At 43.7% G+C, this 13,391-nt stretch overlaps 1 protein-coding gene and 1 long non-coding RNA gene across 3 annotated transcripts in view; one reads left to right on the plus strand and one right to left on the minus strand.

The window, feature by feature from the left end:
• Positions 1-7,746, minus strand: part of b4galnt3b (beta-1,4-N-acetyl-galactosaminyl transferase 3b) — a 133,180-nt gene extending 125,434 nt beyond the window's left edge. For both annotated transcript variants that reach the window (XM_067999651.1, XM_067999650.1), the window contains exon 1: positions 7,272-7,746. In XM_067999651.1, coding sequence (XP_067855752.1) covers positions 7,272-7,422 — 151 coding nt within the window. In that variant the 5' untranslated portion in view covers positions 7,423-7,746. The remainder of the gene's footprint in view (positions 1-7,271) is intronic.
• LOC137334739 (uncharacterized) overlaps positions 6,992-13,391 on the plus strand; it is a 52,636-nt gene continuing 46,236 nt past the window's right edge. Inside the window, exon 1 of the long non-coding RNA XR_010966216.1 lies at positions 6,992-7,329. This is a non-coding gene — a long non-coding RNA (uncharacterized lncRNA). The remainder of the gene's footprint in view (positions 7,330-13,391) is intronic.

A 13,391-nucleotide genomic window follows, 5' to 3' on the forward strand; every position in this document is an offset into this window, starting at 1 on the left:
GAAACCAGGATAAGATTTTCTTTCTCTCAAGGGTCATAAAATTGAGTGTTCTTGTACATTACAATAATCTTGAGGGAAAACATTTTGGGGTAGAGTTTCCACTCGTTCACGCCAGCAATATCAGCGCAATCCGGGCAGAACCGGCTAAAGCAGCGCAAAAGATTATGGACTTCTAAACACAAGTGAGTTACACCCAAAATCACTAACTTAAGGGTTTGCCACGATCTTTTGAGCTGGTTTGAGATTCAATCTGCCCGGATCAGGCCCCACCGACAAAACCGGCCATACCTCCTGGTCAAAATTGAGAGTTTCCGCTGATTGAGCTGGTTAGGGAAGGCTCGTCAAATTGCACTCGTTTTCTTAGGCGCACAGGCACTATTAGGCACATTTTAAAAATATTTAGATATCAAAAAATATTGATTTTACTAAGAAACTGACCAGTGTACACCAATGAAACTAGTAAATGGTTCAGTATAGTTTTTTTTAAAAAAAAGTTAATTTCAGTGATTTAAAATCAGGTTATTCACAGGTGGAAGTCTAGACAATCATTAAAAATGCTTATTTTTTGTGACAAAGCCATGTTCAGCTGTATTAATAAAACGGCACCAGGTTACCACTCAAATACGTCAATTTTTTTTAATGCAAAGAAAAAAATTACTTTCTATTACGCTACCCGATTGTGCTAGATCATGGAAGGTTTTACGTTTGTGATTATGCAAATGCATTTTAGTGGAAACTTGAACTGTAACCTAATCAGCACAATTTTGAGCACAATTTCCCCAATTGCGCCCAAAGCAAAAACATACCCCATTGTATTTGGCTTTCAACCCATGAGATGTTTCTATCTTGCTCAACAAATTTATTAAAAAATTTAAAAGTGGGAACTTGCCTCAAAGAGCATACTTTAAACACTGGACACATTATTCAATTCTAGTTTTTAAAAATCGTAACTCATGCAGACTGAGTGTATTATTGCTCATTTTTAATCTATGATTTCTGGAGTACAGAGATCCTAAAGGTGGTGAAATATTGGCATTATCTTATGACAAGCCTCTTGATTTTATATTGTCTGTACATCTCCTGACATGGAAGCTGCTATCCTGCTGGGTACCCCAACAAAAGGCATTTGTTTTTAACAGCAGTAGGTCATCATTGTAGGAACAACAGATCGATGAGAGAACACCCAATACTACACATGTTAAATTGATCTCAGGTAGCCAAAAGTTTGTGCAAGAGCACTGACTTCTGGTACAATGAAACCATGTTGGATAGCTCCAGGTCGTTTACTGAAATGAAACGAGTGAAGTAAATTTCCATAGGTTCCTAACCAACATATCACCAAATATGTATGTACTTTAATCATGAAGCTTACTGCAGTTTTACACAAATTCCCAATTTACACCAGTGAGTCTGTTGTTGGTGGCAACCTTCTTAACTGTTTAGAGAACACTTTAAAAACTAAATTTAGGAATCTCCCTGCCCCAAAAAGGGAAAACAGAATAGCTATGATTTCTAATGATCATCCCTGTTGGGTATCCAGATAACAGAGGTGCCTTTGCCAAATGACCTTTCTTCATGGATGAACCTAAACAGTGAGAGCTGACTAGCTATTAAAAGCATGGAGATCACTGAAGTCAAGCTCAGGCCTGCCCTTTCCCAAAAAACACATCCAAGTGATTTCAGCAGGGATTATGTTTTAACTTCACAGATAGTGGATATTTTTATGCCGTATGCATCACATTGAAAAGACTTTGGGGGAGAAATTGAACATGATTTTTTTCCTATTTTTTTGGGTGTAAAATGAAGGCTGGTGAGACCAATTTCGGGTCGCAATCTCCCATGCCCAATCTTCCCCAGAAATGCGCTGGCTGCCAAATTGGAAGACTGTGGCTTCTAGGTGTTCAGGGTGCCTGCCTGAAACAGGCATTATGCAACTTGGGATCCTAACACTTGTTGTAGGATCCCGAACAAAATTGGTCAGCAAATAGATGGAGCTTGCACCGCGCATGCTCTGCCCAGTTGTTCAGGGTTTTTAAGTAGTCTAACCAGCAGTCCCCTCTTCAAAAAGTGAAGAATTTTTTAAAAATGTAATTTAATTTCTGTGGAGCTAGCCTCCTCGCCCCACAAAAATACTGCGGGCCTGACCACTGACCAAGCTCTCAATTTTATGGCCCGTGAAAGAAGGAAAATCTCATTCTGTTTAAGGTATGAGTAATCGAAGACTCAGCACGCTTTATATTGCATTTGTAAGATTAAGTATGGAATCATCTGCAAAGACATTAGCTCTGCTTTTTGGAGTCAACAGTAAAACAAAACATTTGGAGTCAAGGATCTTGGGTTTAATTTAGAAATCACAGCTACCTCTCAGCACTTGTTTTAGGTGAAAGCAACAATTCCCAGAACAGTTTTTCAAAGCAAAGCTTAAAGTATAAGAAGGAATTTATCAGTAATTATTCACAAGTATTTTTTGCATCCTGAGGGATTATATACTTCAATAGATCTCACACAATAGATCAATATTAGTTAGCTTACAAATAAATTGCCCTTATCCTGATAAATAATGCAATACATTTTAAGACAGTTTTTAATGATTACAGAACAGCATATATTATAGGATAACAAGGTAACCAGGAAGCAGGTGCCTACTGCTTAGAAATGAACTAAACCATACAAAAGTTGTGTCATGGTCACAATTTTGCCACAATACAAAGGCTAAGAATTACTAACTCAAGTTCTCCCGATAGCTATAAAGGTCTGTATGCCTGAATATTTACCAAGAAGTTCCTACGTTTGAGCCCTGCTTTGTGCTGAGCTCTTCTCATTAGAGTAGCAATTGGAAGCATTATACCCCCCCCCCAGAGGGCAGTGCACAAGTCGTCCCTGTTGGGGTGGGAAGGAAAGAAGAGAGAAAAATGAGAGTCCAACAGATCAAAGGAGGCAAGAGCAGGATTAGTCTCAGTTGTGCTGCTCCCCAAAGGTTTAAAAAAACATACCATTACTTCTGGTCTTGGTTCATAGATAACGATGATGTGGAGATGCCGGTGATGGACTGGGGTTGACAATTGTAAACAATTTTACAACACCAAGTTATAGTCCAACAAATTTATTTTAAATTCCACAAGCTTTCGGAGGCTTCCTCCTTCGTCAGGTGAACGGTGACGAAGGAGGAAGCCTCCGAAAGCTTGTGGAATTTAAAATAAATTTGTTGGACTATAACTTGGTGTTGTAAAATTGTTTACAATTCATAGATAACAGGTAAGGTATGGGAGGCCAGCTGCTATCCACAGATTCATACTTCAGACACTAATGGGAGAAAAGTGCAAGATAAAAAAAAATGCTAAAAGCACAGTGTATCAGTAGAACATGTGTTCCTGTCCACAATTCTCCACATGTTGAGTTCTTAATAGCTATTTTGGAGAAGTGCCACATGCAACGTAGGTGAGAAAGAACAATATCACAGCAGTATGTAAAAGTATCAGCGTGTGAGAGAGGAAAAAAAAGTCACCCAACACATTCTTATACAAGATGTAGAGTGAACAAAAGGAGTGACTAACAGCTTGGTCAAAGGGGTTTTTTATGAAGGGTCTTAAAAAGGTTTAGGGAGGGAATTCCAGAGCTTAGAACCAAGACAGCTTAAGGCACAGCTGTCAATGGTAGGGCGAAGAGAGTGGGGTTGCATAAGAGGCCAGAGTTGGAGGAATGCAGCGTTCTTGGAGGGCTGGAGGAGGTTACAGAGATAAGGAGGGGCGAGGCCATGGAGGGATTTGAACACTAAGATGACAATTTTAAATTTGAGGCATTGCTGGAGTGGGAGCCAGTGAAACTCAGCGAACACAGGGGTGATGGATGAACGGGACTTGCAGCAAGTTAGATTATGAGCAGCAGAGTTATGTATGGGCTCAAGTTTATGGATGATGGAAAATGGGAGGCCAACCAAGAGAGCATTGAATCTAGAGGTAACAAAAGCATGGATGAGGGTTTCAGCAGATGGGGTGAGGCAGGGCAGAGGTGGAAGTAGGCAGTCTTTGTGATGGAGAGGATATGTGGTCAGAAGCTCAGCTCAGTGTCAAATAAGATGCTGAAGTTGCAAACAAACAGTCTGTCTCAGGCTGAAACAATGGCCAAGGAAGGGAGTAGAATTGGTGGTGAGGGAATGGAGTTTGTGGCAAGGCTGAAGATAATTGCTTTGGTCTTCCCAATGTATAATTGCAGCTCATCCAGGACTGGATGTCAGACAAGCAGGCTGACAACACAGAGGCAGTGGAGTGATGGAGAGTGGTGGTGATGTAGAGCTGGATCATCTACTTAATGCCAAAGTACATTTGCTCTGAAGATATATGTTAAGCTATCAATAATCCCCAGGTTTATGACTGGAGCAGCACTACAAGATCTACTACTGATTAATCCAGACTTCTGCATTTATCCTAGAACACAAAAGGTTGTGTCTCAAAATGCTGTGTCAAACCAGAAGTATCCCCAGAATATCACTACAAGATTCACATATTATTTCTGCTGACTGTGAAACTGATTATCCCCAATATGCAGAAGCTAGAAATATAATATTTACCCCTTGTTACTGAATTAGAACTGCTAGAGCAATCACTAAACAATGGGAAATATTTATCTACTGTACTTCAGTGCAATTTGTTGAGGGGAGAAATACAGCACCAAATCCTTGCAACTGTACTTTTTTTGTTAAAAAGTCACCTAGAAAAAGCCAATATTTCTCAATTCCTTAATACGTGACAAATAAAGTAACAATATTAAAGGCCTACGGCTATAACCACAACAGGCAAGATATGGTAGCATCAATATAGCTTAACAGTAGAGTCTGAATCCTGACTGTTTGTATGGGAGAAGTGACATTCCTTAACCTGGATACATCAGTAAATCATCTGACTGCAGAGCACATTCCTCTGCCCTTGAGGCCAGGCTGAAGCAAAATGTCAGCATACCATGCAGGGCATGGTCCAGCAGTCTTAGGGGGTGGGAAATGCATTAGAGCTTGGAGCTGATTGTAAGGAAATAGAAAGGCAGGAGACGTGCTCTTTACTATGCTGCAGCTGTCCAGAGCCCAGTGCCAGCTTGTAGACCACATCAGTGAGACTACCAGAAGATCAACGGTAACAAAGGCAGTGAAAGTTATCAACTTGAATAACGGATGAAGCAAACTGATTTTTACTTCTAACAGCCACAATAGCAGCGATTGCCAAGTGCTCAGCTAGCTTGACAGTGTACTTAGAGCATTCACGTTATTGGTAAACCAACTGTTGAACTGGCAGAAGGAAGGTTAAGAGAGTTGCAGATTTAATATTTACGCAAGATATTTCCAAGCAATGGTTGCCACCGAAGTCCCAATATTAATCAGTGGGCAAATACTTGAATCTCAGATGGAAATGGGTTAGGAAGTTTCACCACTGGAATGTTTTTAAACTATAAACCAGAACAGAAAGACAGGATGGTGCATATTAGTTTTGGTGGCATTACCTCCGCAAAGAAAGAATTGGAGGTTCAGAATGTTCAACATAAATCACAAGATCATTATACCGAGAAATAATGTGTGATGTTTCCAAGCATCCAAGACTGTACACATAAGGGAACAGAATATATGATAGTAACTTTAAAATAGGACATTAATACAACTGACATTCATGCCAGATATTAAAACTTTTTTTTTTGGGGGGGGGGGGGGGGGGGGGAAAAGAGAGGGAGGGAGGGAAAGAAACAGATATGCAGACCTGGAAACAGGCATAATATTTATGTATCCTTCATTACATGGCAACAATAGTGTCACTTTCCTGTGAGTTATACTTAGCAGCTCAATACTGGCTAATACTTTACTTAACACAAATGAGCCAAAGTTACGTTTAACCTTCGGCTGAGAAAAATACTTCAAAACCTATATAATCATAATACTGGTGTTCAGAAATTGGGCTGCCTCTTGTATATGTCTGTCTAACGATTGCTTATCATTTACACAAACTGAAAATACTTCCATTATTAAAAATGTCACAATCTAGAGTCCAATGTTTTACTTACTAAGGGACCAAACAGCCTGGCATAAGGGTCAGAACTCGAAACGTTAACCAGTCTGTTCTCTCCACAGATGGCTGACCTGCTATTTGTTTCTGGCATTTTTTGTTTTTGATAAATACATGCCTCTTCCTTACTGTACCCTGTCCCAATTCCGTTTATTTTTAACTGGTCGTCGCTTCTTTTCAAAACCTGAAAGTTCTCCCTCTACAGCCACTCAATTGCCTCGCACACTTCAAAAAATGATCTAGGCAACACAACTAAAAAGATAGTAAGTCTTTTGGTTAGACGTGTTACAGTCATTCAACTGATATAAAATTATGGATATAAGAGTATCCAAAAGGTATAAAAATAGTTACACATCCACGTTAAAAGTTATGCAGGTTACATCGCTTCTCCTGAAGCTTGGGAGACAAGTTGGTTAGTCTCTAAAGTATAATATGCACGAGACTGCAGTATAGCCTCACTGTTACAATTAAAAGTCCTTTCCATTCCTACTTTTAAATCACATCAGCACACGGTTAAATTAATAGACTGGCTTAAGGTCTTGTGTGTCATACGCCTCTTCCGCGAAAGGGGGCGGGGGGAACTACAATTGTTTTCTTCCTACAATAAAACAGAAAGTGCTTCCAGTTGAAAGACTAGCATAAAACTAAGTGTTTTCACTTTCAACACAAAAAAATGTTTAAACAACCAAAGAAAAAAAAATCAACCTCTCTTTGTTTTTCATGTATTGCCCTCAAACTTGTGGGATTTTTTTGCACTGGTCAAAATACACAAGTCATTCTACTGAACGATTAATCTGACTGAAAACTCTTTTTTAAACAAAAAACACGTTCACCTGAAGGAAGGGTGTGGGGGAGAATCCCGAGGGCAGGGCTGGGCTGGGCTGGGAGTCGGAACACAGCTAAGACGATGCGTTGTCTGCATTGTCCCATTGTATGTAACACGAGAATCGAGCAGTAATATGAGCACTCAAAACTAACTGCGATTAGAACCAGCCGGGATCCTTTTAGTGAAATCCACCTTGCCAAAAGAGACAAACTGTTTCAAAAAGTAATTAAAATAGCAAGTACGGGACTACTTGAAGACGTTATTTTTCCACAGGGAATAATCAACAGCAAGACAGTTACTGCAACAAGACTTTTAAAAAAAATACACACACACCCAAGAATCCCGGGCTACTGTGAAACACGACTCGTTAATAATAATTATAAATTGTTATGCTAATTCCTTACCGCGATGGGGCTTGAAGGCGCCGCTCCTCCTCCACTCGCTCGAAGCTACGAACTCCAGGTAAGCTGCCCAAACTCCCAGCCCCAAAATCACCACAAAAACCAGCACCTTGAAATGTTTCCGAATCTTCTTGATAGGAAAGAGGAGCATCATTTTCAATAAATAATAATAACAACAAACCCTTCCAGCTGCTTTTGTTCGCCGCTTGCACTGGCGGCGGTGGCGCGCGCGCCGCTTCACTCAGCTCGGGTTCCAACTCATTGTAACAAAGTGACGGAGCTCACTGAGGGAGCAGCTCTCTCTCTCTCTCTCTCTCACACACTCACTCTTTCTTCGTACAGTTAATTACACCCCCATCTCGCTGCTTTTTTTTTGTCGCCTCTACATTTGCTCCGTGGAATATTTTTCTTTCTGGGAGTTTTTTTTTTAAGATCCAGTATTCCGTGCCCAAACACCACCCTGAATTCTACCGACTTCCTCCCGCCGCCAGAAGGTGGAGAGAAATCATTGCCTTCCCCCTTCTCTATTAAAAGCGGCACTGTTTAAAAAGGTAATGTTCTTGCTCCCCGGGCGAAAGCAATTATTCTCGCGGTACCAAAGAAAAAAAAAATCAGAACATCGAAACTCATCCGTTAACTCTCTCATCATGGCATCTAAATAGTATTTTATAGCCCAATGTTTTGACCGCTCTTACCATGGTTGGCAGATTATTTCGAACATTTATCGCCCATCGTTATTTATCAATGATGGTACTTTAAGTTGCAATAAACCTCAACGGAAAATGAGTATGTTGCGTTGATCTATTTCTGCTTTTCATTGTTGCCATAATGTTGATATAATTTCACTTGCGGTGGGCCCCACCTTACCATGGGATAATTTCAGTAATTCAATTATTGTTAGTGGTTTGTAGCATTCCGCATTGTATAAAAAGTCTGCAACAACATTGTATTTTTATTTACACGCCAAGAACCCTGGGCTAATGTTAAATACCACTCATTAATAATGTTACAACGTGCTATGCTCCTTCCTTACCGTGGTGGGGCTTGAAGGCACTGCTTCACTCGAAGCTACGAACTCCAACCACAAAAAGTGAGCACAGAGCTGAATGTTCACCCTATATTTTTTTAAGTTCTGTGGACTCCCCACTCCCCTTCCGTCCAACATGACATTGTTGCCCACGTTGACCTATTAAATAGTTCCCTCATTTGTCACCGGCTCCTGCGCCCATCTTTTCCCCCCAGTTATAGCTCCCACCTTCACACTCTAAAGTCTGAGAGACGCAGACTTGACTAGACTTGGCACACAACTGGTCCTGTCAATCACTACCAAATGTGGACCAAACATTACTGTGCCTCCCTCCCACAGCCAAATCGTCCTACTAATCCAGGATCATCCTGGAGAGAAAGGATAATCCATGACTCCTTTTCTCTGACAAACCATCTCCTCAAACTCCTTTCCAACCTCACCTCTAATACCCAGTGCAAGGAGTTCATGAATTTCCTCATTGCAAAGATTGAGACCATTCATGCAACTACCTCAGCTGCCACCTCCCCATCCCTGATTACCTACTAGCCCCTCACTCACCACATCACTTTGGTTAAATTCATCATCAATATCCTCTATGACTTCCATCGTAGCACATTATCCTTTCTGATCCTCCTCAATCTCTCTATGGCATGGTCAATCACACATCCTCTTCCACTGTGGCACTGCCCTCTATTGGCTCTTATCCTTATGTGTCCCAATGCAGTTGGTACATCTCCAGCAATGATATCTGCTCCTGCTGTTCTCCACCCCCCCACCCCTTCCCCCAATGGTCAGAGTTCCCAAGGGATCCATCCTTGGCCCAAGCTTTTCATCTACCTGCCACCCCTCAGTCATTGGCACAGGGTCAATATTCATATGTATGTTAATGACACACAGCTTTAGCTCTCCACAACATCTTTTGACCCCAAGACTACTTCTATGGTGTCAGAGTGCCTTTCTGATATTAAATCATGAAATGAGCCAGAATTTCCTCCAATTGAACATTAGGAAGACTGAATCCATTGTCTTTGCCCAAATTCTTTGCACCCTTGCTGCCGAGTTTCTCTCCCTCCCTGACTGCCCACTAACACTGAAGCAGACTGTACCCGGCTTCAGTGTTCTGTTTTCACAGAACCGAGCTTCAAGACCCCTTACTTCTACGTCTGCACCCCCACTGCTGCCAAAACCTCTCTCTGCTCCTTCATCCCCTTTAAACTTGATTTCTTCAATGTTTTCTTTCCTGACCTCCACCCTCCATAAACTCAAATCATCAAAACTCCACCACCCACATCCTATCCTACATGAAGCCCCGTTTACCCAACACCCCATCTTCACTGACTTACGCTGGCTCCTGATCCCAATAGATTAAATTTTAAATCCTCATCCTTATCTACAAATCCATCCACTATCACATCTCACCATATCTTTGCAAACTTCTCCAGCATTACATCATCTCCTATGCCCTCCAATCCTCTGACTGTCCTTTTGTGTGTCAGCCCCCCCTCCACTCAACCTTAATTGGCAGAACCTTCAGCCATCTTGGTCCTACTCTCTAGAACTTTCCCAAGAAAATTATGGATGAGGAAGGCTATTTGACCCATCTTAATTCATCCTTCCAAAGATCCTTGTGTTCCCATTGTAGTATCTAATTGTTGCTTAAGTAATTCCAGAGTTTTTGCCTCCACTAATCTATCATGAAGTCTATTCCTCCCATTGATCAGTCTCTATGTGAAGAAGAATTTCGTCGTATCAATCCCCAATTTATCTTTTACTAGTTTGAGCCTATGTCCGTGTCCCCAACTCTACTCCCGCAGTTAAAGCAATTTTCCAGGTTAACCTTTCCTATACTCTTAACAATCTTATATACCTATATACAATCTCTCAGATGCCTCCTTTCTAGGCTGAAAAGTCCAAGTTTCTCCAGTCTTTCCTTATGACACAGACCTCTGATGCTAGGGCCTAAATTTAAACTAGGAGGCGGGATCTCAGCGGGATGGGAGGGGTCAATAATCGGGTGGGAAATCGTGCGGTTTCCCGAGCGATTATGACGCAATTGAATCCACTTAACTCAACTTCCGGGTTTCGTATCCTCAAGCTGTGCAGTGGGTGGACTGCACACGTGCATGACGCATTTAAAGCCCACTATTAAAGGGCCACTCCAACAATGCATTTTGAAGGAGAAAGGGAGCTACAATGACAATGCAACGTTCCAGAGCCAAACAGCACCTAGGTTCTCCAACACCGACCTGGAGACATTGCTGGGCGCAGTGAAAGGCAGGAGAGAGGTGCTTTATCCACCAGACAGGAGTAAGAAACCTGGCTCTGACACAAAGAAGGCGTGGCTGGAGGTGGCAGACCAGGTCAGCAGCAGGAGCACGGTGCCCTGGTCGTGGCTGCAGTGGCGAAAGAGATTTAATGACTTAACCAGGTCAGGAAAAGTGAATACAGCTATTGATTGACCTGCATTCTGTGGTGAACATCACCCCACCCCCCCAATCACACTGCCCTGCAAAGCCTACTCCATCACATCACTCCTCACATCCGCTTAAGGCTCAGTGTCAGGTTCCCTTCACTTTCTGTGCACTTCTTCACCCCCCGACTTTGCGCACCCACCACTCCCATTCACCCCAATCCTGATCCAATGTGATCAAACTGTCTGATTGTCACCTTCTGATGCATGTGCTTCATTGTCATCCTGGCCCAAAGCAATGCATTCTTTGGGTGACCACTTCACCCTCACTCGATCGCATGTCTGTACTTTCACCCCTTGTAGGAGAAGAGAGCGCAAAATGCAAGGGAGAGGCCGAGGACTGGAGGGAGGCCTCCACAAATAGTGGCCCTCACAGAGGCGGAGGAGGAGACATTGGAGATAAGTCGTACGATGGAGTGCCGGGCCGTTCGGGATGCCGAGACTGGCACCCCGCAAACGTCTGGTGACAGAACTTTAATGTCCCTCACACAACGTGAATTGATGTTATCAATGATTGATCTGTTGCACACCTCAGTATGCTCATCGCAACACCTCTCCCAGGGGCGTCACGGACTGAAGACATGGTCGAGGGCAGTTCCTCAGAGGAGCTCCCTCCCTCTGAGGCCGCACCTTCACATCTTAGTGAGCCATCCACCAGCACAGATACTCAAGCCTCAGTGAGGTAGTTGGGTTGTCACCTATTAGAGAGGTAGTTGGGTTGTCACCTTGTGAATCAACACACACAAGTAAGCAAGAACAGACACCGGTGACAGGTGCAGCGGTGGAGAGTCCATGTCAGTGGGCACACTCCTCTCCAAGCTCTGCTCAGCTTGGCACAGATGCTGAACCCCGGGGGTCATCCTTGAAAAGGAGAATGATAAAGGTATAGGAGCAACTTTGCGAGGGAGTGGAAAACGTGCCATGCACACTCTCCACAATAGCAGAGAGGATGAAGGAGTCCAACTCCATCGCTAGTGGATTGGTGGCGCAGGTTAAGTGCAGGAATGTCTTCGATGGAGAGAGTGGCAGCCCCCATTGAGCTTCAAGCATAGCTCACAAATTAGTGCATTCAGGCCCTGGCTATGGCCGTGCTGACTCAGGGCGAACTACATTCTGCAGCCCTGGACAGGCAAACAGATACACAAGCACTGGCCTTACAAGGCATCACACATGTCCCCCAAACTGTTGTCCAGCAGAGTGGCAGGAATGATGGTGGCTCTGGCCCAGGAGAGGGATGATGGCGAAAGGGGACATGGAAGTGGGGACACCACTCAAAGCGCTCCCACGTCTCACCAATTTCCCCCCTTTCAAGCGGTACCTGCAATGCTTCCTCCTCTCCAGAAAGCCGAGTCTGTCCCTGCACAGGTGCAGGTGGAGCAGTCTTTGGAGGGGCCCTCAGGGTTCCAAAAACCAGAGGTCGTAGGCCAAAATCATCTAAGCAGTCCGGGCATGAATCTGAGCAATCTGTCACTACCTCTGCTGCAGCCACAGGGGATGCACCACGTAGAAGCTTTAGGAAGGGAATGTCGACGGTTTTGTAATCACCAAGGGTATGCACAAGGGTGTCTGACAGAATATCATGTTTTTCATTTATATTTGGTTTATGTTAACTTCACATTAAATGTTATGATTATCACCATCACTGCCATGTCTTGCCCATTCTTGAGTCCCTTTTGTGAAAGCGTCCTTACATATGGTTGCTCATGAATGGCGAGACTTGATGCCACCCATTGGGTGCATTTGCAATGTGTCGAATGACTGTTTTGTGCAACCTGGGGTGGCGGGAGGGTGGGGGCTGTGGTTGTGATGGTCCTTACAGGTGGTCTGAGTACTTGGCTGTAGTCACTTTGCAGCCCTCCCTGTGAGAATCTGAGCGACTCCCTGGCATGACAAGCAGCCAGGTGAGACGCTGCTCTGCCGATGGTTCACCCATCATCATCCTCCTCCTCCTCAGCTTCTTCATCAATGTTGATGGCAGGTGCAGCTGCTTCTGGAGCGCATGGAACCTCATCCACCGGTAACCCTCTCTGTTGAGCGATGTTGTGCAGAACGCAACACACGACTATTATTCTACACACTCTTGTCAGTGAGTACTGCAGGGCTCCCCCAGTTCGATCCAGGCACCTGAAGTGCATCTTCAGCATTTCTATGACAGACCTGGTGGTGATGTGACTGTCGTAATGCTTCTGTGCCTCGCTGGTGGGGTTCCTCACAGATGTCATCAGGAGGTATCCCATGCCTCCAAGGAGCTAGCCCTTAAGTCTGTCTTGTGCGTGGAAGAGGACCAGGATGTTGGATACACGCAGAATGAAGGAATCATGGCAGCTGCCAGGGAATCTGGCACACACCTGCAGAAACCTCTTCCGGTGGTCGCAAACAAGCTGTGCATTGATGGAGTGATATCCTTTTCTGTTGGTGAACATTCCTGGCTCACGTGCAGGTCCTCGGATTGCTACGTGTGTGCAATCAATTGCACCTTGTACCCATGGGAAGCCAGCCAGAGTGTGGAAACCCACTGCCCTCTCAGTCTGGCTGATGTCGTCAATGGGGAAGTTGATGTAATCAGATGCCCTGGCAAACAAGTCATCTGTCACTTGTCGTATACACTTATAGGCAGACGACTGAG

This window comes from Heptranchias perlo, chromosome 18 (genome assembly GCF_035084215.1).
Source record: "Heptranchias perlo isolate sHepPer1 chromosome 18, sHepPer1.hap1, whole genome shotgun sequence".
NCBI lineage: Eukaryota > Metazoa > Chordata > Chondrichthyes > Hexanchiformes > Hexanchidae > Heptranchias > Heptranchias perlo.